The sequence below is a fragment of the Pagrus pagrus genome (genome assembly GCF_965226575.1).
Source record: "Pagrus pagrus genome assembly, chromosome: 5".
In the NCBI taxonomy this organism is placed as follows: Eukaryota; Metazoa; Chordata; class Actinopteri; order Spariformes; family Sparidae; genus Pagrus; species Pagrus pagrus.
The window spans coordinates 18,943,610-18,961,509 of NC_140189.1; the positions used below are offsets into that span (position 1 = coordinate 18,943,610).

General features: G+C 40.4%; 1 protein-coding gene across 3 annotated transcripts; it reads right to left on the reverse strand.

Annotated features, from left to right (window-relative positions):
* Window positions 1-2,346: 2,346 nt before the first annotated feature.
* rnf44 (ring finger protein 44) lies at window positions 2,347-15,511 on the reverse strand. Of its 3 annotated transcripts, none has more exons than XM_084353776.1 (11): window positions 15,353-15,511; window positions 11,430-11,622; window positions 10,096-10,318; window positions 9,694-9,861; window positions 9,070-9,243; window positions 8,765-8,926; window positions 7,895-8,010; window positions 7,565-7,652; window positions 6,646-6,767; window positions 6,442-6,541; window positions 2,347-6,349 (listed from the first exon to the last, which is right to left on the reverse strand). In XM_084353776.1, the coding sequence occupies exons 2-11, from the start codon at window positions 11,534-11,536 to the stop codon at window positions 6,287-6,289; spliced, it is 1,323 nt and encodes a 440-aa protein (XP_084209902.1). In that variant the 5' UTR covers window positions 11,537-11,622; window positions 15,353-15,511; the 3' UTR covers window positions 2,347-6,286. The 3 variants fall into 3 exon arrangements, with proteins under 3 accessions (XP_084209902.1, XP_084209901.1, XP_084209903.1); XM_084353775.1 differs by lacking the exon at window positions 15,353-15,511 and adding an exon at window positions 13,154-13,565; XM_084353777.1 differs by lacking the exon at window positions 15,353-15,511 and adding an exon at window positions 13,154-13,564 and having other exon boundaries at window positions 9,742-9,861.
* Window positions 15,512-17,900: the final 2,389 nt, after the last annotated feature.

Genomic DNA, 17,900 nt, shown 5'->3' on the forward strand with positions numbered 1-17,900 from the left:
GCCAATGAGTGGATCCTATACTTTTTATGATTATCAGAACCAGTGTTTTTTGTTTTGCCCGACTGTGATTGAATACATTTAAAAATACACTACTTAATGCAAAGTAACTTGTAACTAAGTTAACACGTAAATGTAGTGGGTAAGGCACAAATACCTCAAAACTGTATTCAAGTACAGTACTTGAGTACATGTACTTTGTTACAAGAAATCCAGCTAACTTGATGCATATCAGTTAATGTCTGCTCTGTGGTGACTGAATTAACATGTTGATGAAGGTTATCAGTCATCCAGGTCATGGTAATTCTGAGTGCTGTATCGTAGGACAGGGGAGCGCTTAAAACCTGTTGCTACCCAAACTGGACCTTTGTCAAAACCTCTGAAAGATCCAGACGAGGAGGCGGAAAGAAGGACCAACATAGTCATTCCTTATGTCACAGGAACATCTGAGAAACTCATAGAAAGGAGGATCTTCAGTAAACATCAGATCCCGGTTCACTTCAGACCTATCAACACATTGAGGCAGACACTTGTCCATCCTAAAGACAGAACACCCAGGCACAAAAACACAGTAATGTAGTTTATGCTGTTCAATGCAGCCAGGACTGCACAGATTTGTGCATCTAGGAGACAAAACAACCTCTCCATAAACAAATGGCACAACACAGGAGGGCCAACTCTTCAGGTCAAGACTCTGCTGTACACTTACATCTGAAGGAGAAAAATCATTCAATTGAGGACAACAATGTAAACATCTTGGCAAGAGAAGACAGATGGTTTGAACGAGGAGTAAAAGAATCTATCTTTGTCAAACTGGAACGACCTTCTTTGTACAGAGGAGGTGACCTAAGACATTACTTATCACCCACCTACAATGCTGTACTGAGTTCTCTCCCCAGAAAGCTAAACAAACATTCACACCTGGGCCCACCTAGCACTAGCAACCCACATGAAGGTCGGTTAAGTCAACGACCCACAAGTGGCCCTAACGACTCTGAAACTCAGAGTTCACACAAGTCCTTAACAACTCTGTAAGGACACTCCCACACAGAGTTTTATAGCCTGCAAACTCCCCTCCAGTTAGTCAGAACTGAAGAAGCCTCTCAGATGAAACACTTCGATATGACTGAATTAACGTTTCCTAAGTGATGATCTTTAAAGGCTGGACCAATCACATAAAGTCAGCATCAGGAGTTCATGATACATCCTGGAGTAACTTATTTAATGGTTTCTACAAGGGTGATGTTTCAAGTACACTGAGGGTATAGTGTCACTGATTTTAGATCCGGCAATTTAATTAGGGATGCACCAATATCAGCTGAACATCGGTACCGCCTGATATTCGCCTTTTGACTGGCATCAGCGACTTAGATGACATTTGCTGACAGCAGTGTCTGATATATATCTGGTGTGTGAGATCAATTTTGCACAGGCGCAACAACAAAAACAAAATAAAAACATTAGCATTGGCCAAAATGTGATTTTAAACATCCTCAACTTTAAAGGGGCTCCAGCAGCATTAAACAACTTCAACACATTGTCCACAGGCACGTGGTGTTGTTTTTCATGCCACGTTACAATCTGCTCACAGAAGGCCAATATAAAAGTGATTAATACATATAACTTGTTGCATAAAGGTTGTTTTGTTAAAGGTTGAAAACCTCCGCCAGCGATAGCCAGGGCTGGAGGCAGAATGTTTTCCGTCTGTCCCTACGTACGTCCAGGCCGTTCTTGTAAACACAATATCTCAAGAACGCTTTGAGGGGTTTTCTTCAAACTTTGCACACGTCCACTCTGACTCAAGGATGAACTGATTACATGTTGGTGGTCCAAGGTCAAAGGTCACTGCAATGTCACATTTCTTGCAACATCTCAAAATGCCTTCAGGGGGTTTCTTCAAACTTGGCACAAATGTCCACCTCAACTCTGATTACATTTTGGAGGTCAAAGGTCAAGGTCACTGTGACCTCAAATCTTGTGAGGACAGGGATTTTTGTCAAATTTGGCACAAACCTACACTTGGACTCAAGGGTGAACCAATTAGTTTTTGGAGGTCAAAGGTCACTGCAACCTTACATATGGTGAGGTCACAGTGACCTTGTACCACAGCTTCTTAGGAGCTTTACCTTCTTTAAAGTGGGGGCATATAACCGCCAAGCGGTTGTTCTAGTTTGTTTTGCGACTGCTTGTGTTCCCCCTGACACAAAAGTGGGACAATATATCTGAAAAAAAAAAAAAACGAACAAACAATCAGCAATAGCTAGAATGTTATTTTAAGCATCGGTGTCACCTCAGAATTTGACAATAAGTGCATGGTACAGTAGCTTAAGTCAAAGGAGACGAGTGTGATATTGGTATACATCATACATTTATTAGTGAACAACCCTTTCAAATCAGCCACAACAATTAAAAAAAAAAATATGATTGCACTACTTGGTAAAGCATAACTAGCAACTTTCATTTAAAAAAAGTACAAATCTTAAAAATTTCAAACAGTATACAGATGTATATATAATACACTAACTAGTTATGTTAAATGCTACAAACAATATGATTCCAATGGAATGAAAAATTATAACATTAATAAGAACCATTTCCTATATATAATATATATTAGTTGTTTTCTCCCCCCACCCCCCAATACAAACATGGAAAAAATGAGGTAACTGTAAATGTGCAAGTACCAAAGCAAAATATCTGCCTAACACAGAACACATGCCCCTGGCTCTGTTGGCGGGTGGGTAGTCTGGTGTTCAGGCAAGGACCCCTAGAGGCCAGGGAGAGTAAGAACAGTAAACCACTATCCCACCACAGCAAAAGTCATTGGTAAACAATAAATGGCGTCTACGGAGCAATCAATCACAAATCCTAAATAAATTTTAGCTGCTTATTGGAACACATTTTTGCACCACACAAGCTGTGAGATTATTCAATAACTCTTAACAGAAAGACTACAAGACTCTATTCTCAGTTGTCATCAAAAGTTACCTCATTACCTAGGCCTTAATGGGAGGTTCTCTTTTTATTTCATAGGGTAGCTGGATATTGTCAATTAAATATTCATTAACTCCAAAAACAATAGTGCTAACATTAACATGAATTAAGGTATCTATATGTGAACAATACATTTTAAGATATTGATACACTGAGAGCAAGAGCCTGATAGGCAGGTACAGTACTACACTGAAATAAGTATGACAACACTTTATTCTTTTTTTAAAATCCCTTAAACTATATTGATTTTCACTGACATTGTTTAGGGGTATTAGTATAACATGCTTTAAGAATACATGGGATCCATGACAAACTATTGCATTCACGCGAGTGAGTTTCATACCTAAAAGCAGAACATCTAGCACCTTTTCACTATGGCTTTTGATAAACTACAGTAGTTTCAGAGCATGTAATTTTCAGTCGTTAGGGCAATAACAGTAACACAATGTATGTAAGAATTCCTGGATTCAAGACCAGTTTTTTTTTTCTTCCTATAAAATGAAGTTAGCGCAATAAAATCTTGTAGTCATTCAGTTCTATTACAAATGTGTGCAGTACAATGCATGGCAGTTATCAGCTGAGCGTTAAGATCCAAACCCCCTGAACCCAAAGCCAACTAGAGCTAAAAATCAGTTGGGATCTGGTTGACAAGCATGCATATTGTGCACTGTTAAATAGGTCCCCACCAGATTTTGAGATATCCTCCACTATATCACACTTGTTTTACTTTTTTTTTTTGTTTAAAGTCATGCAAACACCTCTGAAGTAGATTTGGGAGTGAATTAGGTAGAATATTGTGCACCGCGGCACGTTTAGAAATGGGATCACAACCGCTATGTTGAACATATGGTTCAAGTAAAAGAACGAAAGTCAAACAGGTTTGAATAATACACTTGTAATGAGTTGCAGTGTACATTGCCTCTTTTCAGTGAATACTAATAACATATTTACTGATCTTTTTTTCTTGCATGCCTGTCTTTAAATGATGTAATATCTACTATTTCCGACAAAACAGAATATTATAATTGATTACATTAAATTATTTATGGTCTGAGGAAAACGACCAAACTAAATTCAGATATACCCTTTTCATGGCATCCGTTCCATTTGAAATGGACTGTTCTCCTTTATTTTTATATACCGAGAGGCCCTGAGTGATTTTTTTATTTTAACTTACAATATATGCCAGCGAATAGATATGTACACATAGGTTAATTCTCAAAGCTGTGGGTTTAACTCATTAAATGGCTTCTTTTTTTCTCTCTTAAAAGGTGGCACACACATCAAAGACTCACATTCACTTAAACAAAAGTAAAGAAAAAGGCAAGATCCCTTTACACATAAAAGCAAAAGGTAACAACGGCCTGTTAGTGCTTACTGGGGCAGTTAAGAGTGAATGCAAAGCAAAAGTCTGTCTGTTGCTCTTTTTCCTCCCACCCCAAGTGTATCCGGTTGTTTTTTTTAAGTGTGAACACAAGCAGGGAACTAGAAGTCTAACAGTGTTTCTTCTACACTACTGAACATTCCAGCTCTGCGTCATTTGGACCCCATCCTGATCACTGTGGGATACAGTAAGCTGGCGTATCGTGGAGCGTCACCAGTGACTTCTACAAGGGTTTTCAACATTCTTCTGTCTTCAAACGTTTATCTAAAAGCATTCACACTGAAGCTATACATACAGTTGCTCTTTTACAACACCATTACCATGGCCTAAGACAATGACCCGACCAAGTTACCAGAATATAACACATACCATACACAAACTTTGTTAGTGCTCCAACCGTTTCCTTCAATGCGTTTTCTCTAGATAAAACCAATAAATAAACCTTTTTTTTTTTTTTTTTTTAAAAACGACATACTTTTAAAACAAGTGGAAATGACAAAGTATTTTCAGGATTAGTAATAGGTTTGTGCTTGTCAAGGTCATAAGAAGGCAGATCTGAAATCTTGAACAGTATAGGCTATATCTGTATATTGGATTTGGCTCACAAACAAAGAAATAAAAAGCCCAGTCTTCCTAAAAGGGAAGGAAAGTTCGTTTAAAACCCGCCACGCCACTCACTGCACATATTGCTTTCTGCACAGGCGTCCAGAGCTCTATGGCATCAGCATAGCCTTCGGACGAGGACTCCCATCGTTAAACACAGTCAGGGTGGAAACCACATGCTAGTCTTCCCTCATGGCGCTTTCTGAATAAGCAAGCAGTTCTTTTAGTATGCTTCTTTGTCTCTTCTTTTTCTTTAAATTTGATAATTTTGGTGGCAATGCTTGATTAAAATATTGCTAGTCTGAATCAACAGTTCATGCAAATCCTAGCATGCTGCCCTGTATCCAGTGGTTACACAATGCATTGGCTCTGTGAACAGGACAAACATACACGCACACGCAATATGCACGCACGCAGACACACACGCACACACACACACACACAAACACACACTTGCCAGAGGAACAATGCTGACATGGAGGGTGGATGTAGCACTTGTGCCGTTATGCCAGATGACCTCGAAAAGACGCAGTCCATTAATCCATGACTGCTTTTGTACAGATCTGTGTTCCAGAGTGGATAATCTGGGGCAGAAGACACCCCACAGTTGCAGTCCATAACCTCAGGCTTAACTGAATCTGCATTTAACCACAGCAAGTCACACTTTCACAATAGCATTGGCAAATCCAAAACAAATAAAGGGGTAAAACTGTTGAAATGATCAATAAATTATTGCAGAACATACATTTTTAACAAGTCACTTTGCCCAACACCTACACAAACATGCATCTATGATGGTCAGGTGTCGCCTCCAAACACAGATATCCATGTTGAAGTATTCCTATTTTTTTTTCTGCTAATTGCACAAGGTGTCCAGCCTATCATCCTCCAGGCTCCCGACTCACCTCTTCCAATGCAGGACTCCCACTATTCATGAACACCACAACCAAATCCACTAAATAAAAATGAAACCCTGTAAACAAAAGCAGCAAATAATGCATTGTAGGGAAAATCTTTGGAATCTGCAACGAGGGGGCAGAGAAAGAACTGGCTGGCGATCCCAGAACTCTGGCTATAGGCTGCGATAGGCAGTGGGTTTCATGAGACTTGGACAATGAAGCACAGCAGAGGTACAACAGGCTCCAGAAACAATCCTGGATTGCTTATTATTTAGGAAGGGGCAGGAGTGGTGGATGGGCAAGCTAGATTTACTGGAGGACGCAGGTTGGGTGGCAGGTGTCCCCAGTTTTGGGACAGACTCTGGTGTGTGCAGTTTTCCAGTTCAGCACTCAGAGACAGAGACAGTCCTCACTCCACCTCCCGGTGTACGTCCGAGGCATCGGCTCGGCAGATAGGACAAGTGCGATTGGTCTGGAAGTCAGGCGGAAACAGCATGTGTTAGCACCCTGTATCACAATATTCATACAGAAGAATGAAAACACTTTGAAATGGCATCCACGTACCTTTAACCATTTATCCACACACTTGGCGTGGAATTCGTGGTTACAAGGTAATACCCGAAGTAGCTGCCTACACTCAAAGTCACTAAAGCACACAACACACCTGAGGGAGAAAAAAGGAAGAAAGATAAAAAGGTTACTGGGATGTAGATACATCTGTAGACTAAAAACAAGTCGTTTGTTTTAAAAAATTGAAGAAAAGCTTACAGCGTTTGTTCAGATAGATGATTCTCTGAGTTGAATCTGTAGGACGGAAGTTGCTCTATGTCTGCTTTAGTGAGTCCACGTGGTTTCGCTTCACCCAACCTCTCTGCCAGATTCAATAATGCCTACAAGAAGAAAGAGATGCTGATGATGTTTTGGGTCTGTCATACAATGACACCGACATGTACCACCAAATAATTTGTAGTTACACCTGTAATCTTAGAGATATAGTGGGGAGAAAAAGGAAAGAGTTAAGCTTTTCTGGATGTCTGGTGCCATCTGCTTTTAGATTTATGACCCCATATAAGAACTGCTAACTTTAGTGTACATGTGAAACTTTTACACTTTTTACACATTTACATGAATTCCACAAGGTGAAAATCCTACATAATGAGTAATGTACTACTACTTGAATTGTTAAATATGAAGCATGACCTATTCTCGATCTTTGAGGCCGATGCTGATATTAGTAAGCAGAAAGTTAAGATGGACACATTTTTTGCAACCATCCCTCAGTATGGTTATCAAACTCTTGTTTGTGCACTGACACAGTAAACATCAATGGGAGTTTAATAATCTTCAATTATCCCAAGCATATTTTTCTGCATTATCATCTCTAAATAAAAAGGGTTTTTATATCAGTGCATATCAGGCAACATATACACTCGTACATTTAACTGTGATAGGCCAACATCGGCAAACCGACACATCAGGCTCCATTTAAATGTTTCATGTCATGATCAACCATCAGCATTTTAACATGAAATTCATTGTCATATCCAGCGAATTACAATAAATTGAACACTTGTGACTTAATTAATGGGGACTTAGTTCTTTTCAGAGAGCTCCAAATCTTTGGTATACACTGTGTATTCAGCATGTGAAACAAAGATTTTGTTTTTCCACAAACCAGCACACTCACCTCATAATTTTCCATTTCCACATCGTCCACATCCAGGTCTAGACTGATGGCTGGGCCCACTGCTGTTGGAGGCACAGGAAGCATTGACCTGAGAGGAGAGAGAAGCATAACTTGTTTAGCAGGCATGAACACAATCAACTTCTCTGTGATTCTAAGCTTTTACCAGCACGGAGTGGTAACTAGAGAAAATCATCGTTTCTGTACTGCCGCTTCACTCATTTCACTTTTGAAAAGCAGAGATGAAGAGAACTATTTACATTCAAGTAAATAACCACATTATTATGGCTGCTTTACTTTATCAAATATGGTGCTTTTATTGTAGGTACTCACAAGAAGTAAGGGAGGAAGCCTGGGTAGTAAGATGGAGGTGGAGGAGGAGGGGGGAGAGGTTGCTGCAACCTGTATCTCTGTCCACTCACTCGCCGGGGCAGCATGTGGGGATATGGCTGAGGAGAAACACACAGAGTTTAAGGGAACAGAAGTCTGTGATTTATGTGAATGTTCTTCCTCCATATGACTTTAGAACGACAGCAGGTTTTAGAAAAGTAAGAAATTCTTGGTGAGTAAAGAAAGTAAAAAACCTAAACAACAGCACATTAGACATGTGACCATAAAATATCAGGCGAATTAGAAAAATAAATAATAAAATGGTGTGTTTCCATTAACTGTTTTGAGCGAATGAACTAGGCTATGTAAAGCAGAATTTCATCAGAGGATGACGCAGTGTAGGCTACGTGGCTACGTCACACGTGGATGTGGAAGTAAACAGAGGCTAGGGGTAAACAAACCAGGAGACAAAATGGAGAGAGGTCTGCAAGAGTTACTTTCAATGGGGTAGGTTGTAATTGTTCTTGTATATCAACTAGCAGTTGACAGTTCTGGTTAGGACAGTGGATCCCAAACCTTTTTCACATTTGATTGCGCCAAATACTTTATATTAGTTTATTTTGCATGAATAAAAAAAACAAGTAAAACTTTTCCTTAACTGCCAGACTTTAGACACAAAAGACATTATATTATTATTACTTTGATATATTAAAGTTAACATGGGTGAGATAAGCTTCTCTGATGTGTTTGCTTTGTGAGTAACAGCAGCTTTTCTTTTGTCAAAGGCCTTTCCATCTTCTACTCTGGATAATAAGTGCAGCGTCAAGTTCCCTGGGAAATAAAGGTCGAAGACTGTCTCAGAGGCTGTCTTACCACTCCAAAGGGAAGCTCCTGATGCAGAGGCTCTTGAGGAAGATACTGTAAGGGCAGAGAAGGAGGCAGCGCTGGTGGGTGATGAGAGGGAGGGTAGGAGAAGGTCCCTAATGGGTGCTGGTCCCCTCTTAGGTCAACTTCATTTTCTACCCTCTGTAGAGGCTGAGAGGACAGAGAGATGCGCAGAAAAAGATGTTGTTGTTAGTCCTGACATATGAATGCATTGTAACAAACCAGTCTTTACACTCTACATCAACTGTTCTGTGTTTTCATTGATAAACGTGCATATGATGTGGACTACTCACCATGCGTGGGTGTTGAGGCTGTAAAGGGACAAACTGGCTCAACGGAGTAAGGTGCGGTGGCTGGTGGGGGGGTACAGATGGGTTTGGGTGCAATACAAAATGTTCGCTGGAGATCAGGGGTGGAAAGGCTTGATAAGACACTGGCATATGCTGCATGGTACATGCCTGTATGAGCTGAGGAGAGAAAACAATACAGGAAGTGATATTAATTTATGTAAGTCAATGTCCTTTATATTTTAACAACAATCAAACTAAACACTTCAGAAGCCTCCACCTAATCAAAGCAGTTTGCTCCTTATATTTGCAGTAAGGCGGTTACAGTGAAAGCATTTTGTAAGCATGGAGTGAACAGAAGCGATCATTACATAAAACCACAGCACTGACAGTATTGCCACAACACACACTAATTACTATTCTGCGACGTGATTCCACAAAGAAACTAAATGTGCACCAGAACCTAATGTTGCTTAACTGTTCCTAATGTTTGTGCTAACATGAACCACACATCCTGCACAGTGACAGCAGCAGCTTATTGGTTAGTCATGAACAGTAACAGATTGCATGGCTGGTATGGTGTGCTACATGGATGCCACTGACATTTGGGCTCTTCCTTTTCAAACTCACAGGAGGAGGAAGGCAGCAGAGCAGAGAGAGCTGTCCGCTGAACATTACCGAGCATGCTGGGAGCTGCTGAGTGTTGCACCCTGGAAGGGGCTGCCCGGTGTGGATGGGAAATCCATGGGTCGTCACCGTCGTAACAGTGTATGATATTGGAACTGATCCCTGGTGCATCTTTTACGGAGAGAAGTGGGGCGGGGGGAGAGATGGTGTGACTCCACAATCTGGCTAAAACAGAAGCCTTTCTCCCAAAATGAACTCATTACACAGTTACGCAGCACCAGAATGTTTAATTTTAAATCACAGAAAAGCACATTACTGAGGATGACAGACATGTGGTCTGACAAGACAGCAAATCATGTTTGATAAACGTCAGAACTTCGTTACCCATCACGGCTGTTCTGTTACCTGGTCGTGTAGATCCACCATGATGGGGCTCTGCTGGGGCAGGTGAGCAGCAGGGTGAAGCATGCGTGGTGCTGTGCTGGTGTGGCTGTATTGTCTGGAGTCATCTAAAGAAACCTGTTGATGATGTTGGGAGAAAAGCAGATGATGGAAGTTCTCATCCTGGACCAGGGAACTGTGCAGTACAGGTCTGTCTCGTCTCCCCCACTGGTGTCTCACTGGTGGGCTGTAACATCATACAGAAAAAGTATTGACTAAGACAATTCAATACATTATGTCCATTAACACACTCCTCGAAATTACCTCTCACATGTGATATTCTAGGTGTTCTGCTTATCCACACAGAGATGTGTCAATAAAAATCTGCCTTAAAGATGTGATATTTATGAAACAGGTATGTGTATTAGTGGTGAAAATCAAAGAATATCTCAAAATATGATTCACAATAACAATCGTATCATGATACTGCAATTCTGCGATAATCGGTAGTTTGCAAGACAATCGTCTAATAATAAATCACGATGTCTGTCTAACTGAAGTATTTTTAAAAAAAAACTAAAAAGGCAAAGTGCAGGAACCTTTTTTTCCTTCACTGCTTTGTTGTGTCAATTAAGCTAAATTTGATGAAAATTTAAATGAACTAGGATGAAACAATGCTTTAAAAAGTGAACAGTCTTAAAAATACCCATAACCTGGCAAAAGGCCGGACTGCTCGGAAACTGAACAGTTCTGGAGTTAAAAGGTTTAAAGGAAGGACACACCTGGCTCACTTTAGTTTGGCTCACAAGTTTACACCACAAGGAGTTATGAATTAGTGACTCTGGAAAGTCAAACTGGTAGGGGAATCTGCATGTTTTAATAAAAATATCGATATGGTGCCAGCATATCTGTAGTCATATTGCAAGAGGAAGTGAAACAACAAATTGCCATGTTGACATTTTGTCCCACCCCTAATATACACATTTTTTAATTTGTCACAAAAAAACCCTTTAACAAGCTCAACATCATAGCAGAGTCACTGCTTTAAAAAGTCACTACGCTTTGTTTCTTTTGCTCTACTGTCATATGTGTTTATAACCAATATGTGGTGAACTTTTATTCTGTCAAAATAGTCTAACAATATACGCTACGGTTGCACTAACGATTACATCCAATGACTACTGCATGGACTGTATGTGTGTCAAAGAAAGGTGTCTTTTTTCTGCTGCGGGGGTAAGGCACCATGAGTCACACTAACCTGACATTTGGCTGCTGTTAAAAGCATCACAATTTATATATTTCTAAGTTAGATAGTGGAAAGGAAAATGTCATGCGGAAAGGCAAGGCAGAGCTTTTACCTTCTCCTGAGATGCACTGGGGCGTTGCAGGGCTCTCCAAGGAACCTCCTCGGGTTTAAGGGGGCTGTTGGTGGCAGCCTATTTACTGCTATTTCCCATGGTCGCATTGGTGACGTCGTGCAGACGAGTCACACTATGGGAAAGGAAACCGTACAGTGGAGGCACTTGTATGTTGCCTCTGATTGTCTCAACCCTGCAAAGACACAAATTGACAAATTCAGAAATCCACGTTTTCAACTACAGAACTCACTTTTGTATATCCTTTAACTATCGGCCAGCCAAGCACAGTCTAATCATTTCAGTATGTCATCAGGGAAAACATCTTACTTTTACTCATTCTTTCCAACTGAAATATACCAGATATCAAGTGAAACGTGTACAGTGGCAGTTACATTTTCAGATCCACACACCCAGTGAGATTAGATATGTTACATTATTATAAACTAAATTATATTTCAAGTAATTGAATTAATAGTAAGTTTAAACTGTTGACCATTTTTCTGAGGATCACTCAAGGTATCTGAACCTCACTTTGTTGACAAGTCCTCTACTTTCCAGTTTAGGGTAAATCTTGAATAACCCAATTCACTGATTAAATACCCTGGAATAAGCAATGTATGGCTTTAGTATTTGAGAAAATGTAACATATTATAATTATATTTAATTAAAAATGGCATAGATCACTCTTACTGAAATTCAGCACATGCGTTACAGAACATTCCTATATTTTCAATGTGACTAATGCCAACGTTGTCTACACATCAACACAGTTGGTCTGCAAGACCAGTTCACCCCCATTTCTAGCTCAAAAAAAGTCCTCTGGTAATTTATCTGTATAACTCCACATTTGCCTTTTCTCTGTTGTGAAATAAAATGTCCTTCCTATGATGAGAACTTTGCGTTTTTAAACAAAACTTAAATATTCAGACATTTAATCACTACTTTATCAATGGAACAAATACTTGAAAGATCCATGCTATTGAAAGCACAAAAACACAGTGTTCTCACAAAATATGAGACAAATAACTATACATTGCCACAGGTGCCTGATTAGACTGATCCGGATTTAGGCCACTAACTAAACTGATGTCGTTTCTAATCAAGAAACATGTCACAAACGTCCCTTAGTTATATTTTTAAATTAAGGGAATTACAAAGACCATTACCTATGTTCAGCTTAACTAAAATGCCTACATAGTGTGAATTCAACAGTGTAATTAATGCGGTAAATTCGGGGACAGACTTAATAGGGGTCGCTGTAGCCTGCCTGGACAAAAACATGGAAAGCCATGTGCTCAAAAGACAAAGCAACAACAAAAGATATGGTAGGCAAGCGGGACCGCTAGCTACCCTGCAATTTAATGAGGCCACTGTCCCTTTACACCGTGTCTAACAAGTTTAATACGAAGCCCTGCACACAACACTGAGGAAATAACAAACATTATCGTTGTGGCAATCGTTGGTTTCTCATTGCTGGGGCAAATCCGACGTCCCCTGTTGAAGGAGAGCAGCTAATTTTAGCCAAGCTAGGCTAACGCTTTGTCCAAGCACAGAAGGACTGATCAGCTGCAGATTACTGCTGTTAGCAAACTGTTTGGCCTGCATGCTAGGACAAAGTTAGGACATTAACTCATTTATCACTCCACATTCTTCCCAGGTAAAACAGCAGACAGACACCAGCGTTGTGCGGACAGGTTTGGCTAACAACAGAGCCCACATCTTACTTTCTGAGCGAGTTTGCTTGCTTGGTGAGGAGGGGAGACGGCAGGTGTTTGAGCCTCCGAAACGTCGTGTCCCATCAAGTTATCCTCTCGTGGACTCTTCTAAGCGACCACCAGCCCCAGATGGACAGTGACGTTAACAGTTACCTGACTATAAATCGCCTGCTGTCTCCTCTCAACAGATTTCTGACAATGTCGGACGGAGCTGCTACTAGCTTGCTAACGCTAGCCTGCTAACACACGCTTCCGACTGCTGCATGAGCTAACCGTGTTCTCCGGAAACCTTGGTAACCACCTGTCCGTTAACGGCAGCGTTCACCTGAGCAGGACTGACCGTTAAACGTCTCGACAGATAACGTTAGTGACCCAGCGACAGAAAACATTCCTTGGCGCGTGTATGTTCCTTGAAATGCATTGTTATGACGAAGCCACGCCCCCTCCGCGGAGCGACCAATCAGCGTGCAGCAAACACAGACAGTAGACAACCAGACAGTCTTTGCTACAGTGAATCAAAACAAGCAGTTCCTCTTGTTGTTTGTTGCTCGTGATCAAAAAAGAGGTCACCAAAAACTGTGAGCAACACTTTTTAACTAAACGTCCCTAAAGCTTAGAGTTAGCATAATCATACCCTGACCTTGTTTCCCCTGGTCTCCCATCCACAGCACAGATACATGCAGTGATTTTTTAAACAACAGTCACAAGTGGCGGAAAGTAACTAGGTACATTAACTCAGGCACTGTTCCTGTGTAATTTTGGGATACTTGTACTTTATAGTACTTTTATATATGTAGTATATTTTATGCTACTTTATAGTTATATTCTGTGGAACCCCCTCCCTGAGGAAAACACACTTTTACAGGAAGGTCTGCTTTCTATCACTTATTTTACCTGGTTTTACGACCCACTGTTTTATTAGGTCTTAGGTTCTGTGTGCATTATTTTATCTTGTTCTGTAAAGCACTTCATAACTGTGCTTTTGAAAAGTGCTATATAAATAAAGTTTATTATTTTTATGTTTCTGCAGGTAATATTGTGCAAGTAACTACTAAAACAGTTCATACAATATGATGCATTGTTACAGTAAACTACCCAGCAGTATAAAAAGCTATTAACATTGTAGCTCCAACTCCTCCAACAAAGGGGAACTTTTTTACAGGCCTATAAGTAAACAACAAGCGAGAGCTCTTAATACATAGACTAACAGTTTTATATGTACTTTAAAGCCATTTGTTTATGTTTGTATTTGTAAACATTGAAGCTAAGAGGGCCTGTGTTTTGAGTTATGGTGGGGTGACTATATGAGTGAAAAGTTCCACAGTGCCCCTTTAAAGTCCATATTAATGCATTATTAATAATGATCCAGTAATATTCAGATTCAGCATGAGTACTTTAATACTTTAAGTGCATTCTGTTGCTGACACTCTTACTACTAAAAATAAAGCAAGACTTTCACTTGTCTGTCCTCGTCTTACTTTTACTGAAGTAAAGGATCAAACTTTTTTAGCCACTGCCGTTCGATAAGTACAGAAAAATCAGAAAATTATGATCTCTTTCCTTAATTTGACCATTTAAGTATCAAGGACCTGTTTCCCTTCAACAACACAAACATTGTAGCACTTGTTTTGTTTATTTTGTAGAAGACTCTGCCTCTGACTGTGGCCCACAGTCTTATTTGACTCTCACTTGAGGCCACAGTGTCCTACTGTAGACTACACAGTTATGTAATATTGCTCTTGCAGGATCAAGCTCTAACACGACATCTCTCAGCTATGTTTCTGTAGGCCATTGAAAGCGGCTGCAAAACACTGTGTGGTGCTGCACATGAGGACCATCAAGCTCTATTGGGCCTTTTTAAGCCACATTTCAGGCCCAATCTGTCCAGCAGGAGTTAATAAATAATGTCTTGGTCTGTTTTGAATGCTGCACTGCAAAGCACTGGAGCATATCTGGTCTCCTGAACGCTCCCAGAAGTGTGCACCTAATGAGAAGCTGACCAAGGAGAGCAGCGGCGGCTTGCAACTATATAGACTAAATGTAAACATTACAACATCGCTCTCGGTAGCAGCAAAACAAGGAGGGGCTGGAGGTTGAGCAGGATGACAACCCTAATAACCCGTCCAAGCGTCTCCCGTAAACACGCACCGTAAATCTCCAAAACTCAGCCGAGACAAAGCAATAAAAAAAGAGGAGCAGCGTAGTTACCTGATTGTTAATATGCAAACATCTGATCACTGATATTTTCCTTGTAATGTTCACATCTCGTTAGGCTAAGTGCGGCATCCTATAGTCAGCTGTTCCCGTGTGGAACATTCCGTGGGTTTCACCACTGCTGTGAAAAAGGTGCTAAACATCGGACTCTCGTGTTTTCTCCACAGTCTGTCTGCACAGTTGGCGGGTTTGTGGATTTGCAACCCCCTGGATTACTTCCGTAATCGCCTGTTTTTTAGTTTTGGTGAAGTAAATCCAGCCCCTCGGTTGTTTTGGGTTTCTGCAGCTCCCTGTTACACCCCCATTTCTGCGCATTTATACAGCAGACAGCACGCGCCGTGCTGCCATTTTTACCGTAATGGACAGAATAAACACAGTGTCGGTGTGACTCGAAAGTTCAGGGTCGCCTGTGAAAAGCGTCTCACTGAGTTCAAGGGAGACGGCGAGATGTATCATAAAGTTTAAAAGAAGTCTGCAGGAACAACTTTGATAAATGTTTGGAAACATCTCTGTTTATAATCTCCCTGAGAGAGGAGCCTTCATCATTTAGATCCCCAAAGCAGATGATAAATGCGAGAATCTGATGCTAGTTAGTCTTTTCAATGCAGATGTAAACGCGCTATACAGGATGTTAGAGACTTGGAGGAATAACGTGACAGGAAAGATCAGAATAGTTTTATTTGTTGCAGACAAGACTTGAATACACTCCATAACCAGCAGGGGGCGCCAGATCCTTCTTTACTGTCACTGAAGACTGAAGAGCCTTTGACAGAGGTGAATGGCTTTGTGTTTTTGAAATTATTTGCCATTTTCTATAAATAGTGACTAATGGTAACATCCCCAAAACGATCAATATAAACAAGAATGTAGACTCTGTCCCAATTGTTATTTATTATGACATTTGAACAACTGGAGTTGCCAATTAGCAACAATTAGTCGATTAATTGTTTAGACGATAGAAAGAAAATTAATTGTCAACTATTTTGATAATAGATTTGTAGTGACAATCAATTTTTCAAGCAAAAAAAAACAAGTAATGATCTCTGTAGCAGAGGCCTCTGGGTTTATCTCGTCATCTTGGCGGATCGACCCCGATACCGACCTGTACCGGCTGCCTTAAATTTGTTTGCATTCATGTCATCCGGTTTTTGTATTGCTCATTTACACCTCAAGTCAATGATGTCATGTTGCCGTGTGAGGAGTGGGCGGCTGGGCGCCCTCTCTCTCTTGTAAAGGTGCGTCTGCTGCTGCTGAGAAAGTCTCATATACAGAGGTGGTGGAAGAAAGGGAAGTGGGAGGGGGCGGGGGATAGGTTCACCTCTGGACCTCAGCTTAATAAATAACTTAATTAATAAGGTCATCATAGCAAGTACAAATACAGAGCATTATTTGTGTGTTATGGAGTGACATTATAAAGTCTGATGGCACCAGGTAGGAATGATGAAGGTGAGGTTCGCTCAGGGCATCATGCAAGCTAGGACCGCCACTGCTGACAGTGAACATCTGTTTTTATTTGAAGAAGTAGCGGATAAAAGATGCATTTCCAACTTCATCACAACACAACGACATCAGTCACTGTCTATCCTCCCCTATCAACAGTAGAGGACGTAATGGTGATGGACTGTTTGGGCAAGGGCAAACAATATTAAAGATATTTGATGTTCTGATTTGTTCTGTAAAGAACAACAGTGAAAACACAACAGTGCTGTACGTGATATTTATCAAGTGCTTAAAGGAAAAAGGTACTTTTTACCACAGTCTTTTACCAGCAGCTCAGGGAAGCTGTAAGAGAGTGTATCTAGGACACACAGTATTATCTGCGATGTAAATTGAAGCAGCCCAGTGCCAACCCCGTCAAAGATTCAGATTTTTTACGACGATCAACAGCATTATTTTGTCGTAGCTGGTCGAGCCAAAGCTAATCTTACCCATGTCTTTGATTCATGTTGTATCATATTTTGCTGATGGTGTGTTATGTATGTGAAATCTTAATCTGCAAAGTAACTATTGAGTGGTTGTTAGATAAACCTTCTGAGGTCAAAAGTACAATATTTCCCTCAGAGGCGTAGTGGAATAAAGGTTTAAAGTATACCAGGAAATGAAAGCACCTACTGTGTACTGGAAGGAGAAGTAATAAAGAGTCCTTAATAAAGATAAATACACAGACAGGAGAATGTAGAGAATAAAGGAGCTGCAACTCATCTTAACCCTTAAAAGGAAGGTACGAGGGGGAGAACCGTCCCTTCTTAATCATCATTTACTGGATTTTAAATATAAATATTGTTAATTCTCATCACAAATGTAATCATTTATGAGCCTGTGTGCGTCATTACTTATCAGGACTATTTCATTCGGTTGTCCATGTGGCCCGACGGACCAATCATTCAACCATTACAGTTAGATTTTTTTTTTTAACTTGTGTTTCTGTTTACTGGAATTGCTTTGATAGCGTTTTATAACATTCCCTCCCATTTAGATATTTTTATTGCAGGAGTGGCAGTGTTGTGCTCTCAGTCATAAACCAAAGTCTAATTGGATAAGA

Coding starts and splice junctions, on each gene's coding strand:
- rnf44 (XM_084353776.1), bottom strand. CDS start 11,536: ATGCGACCATGGGAAATAGCAGTAAATAGGCTGCCACCAACAGCCCCC. Junction 6,768..7,564: donor TGGAAATGGAAAATTATGAG/GTGAGTGTGCTG, acceptor TTCTTCTTGTAG/GCATTATTGAATCTGGCAGA. Junction 6,542..6,645: donor CATCTATCTGAACAAACGCT/GTAAGCTTTTCT, acceptor TTTCTCCCTCAG/GTGTGTTGTGTGCTTTAGTG.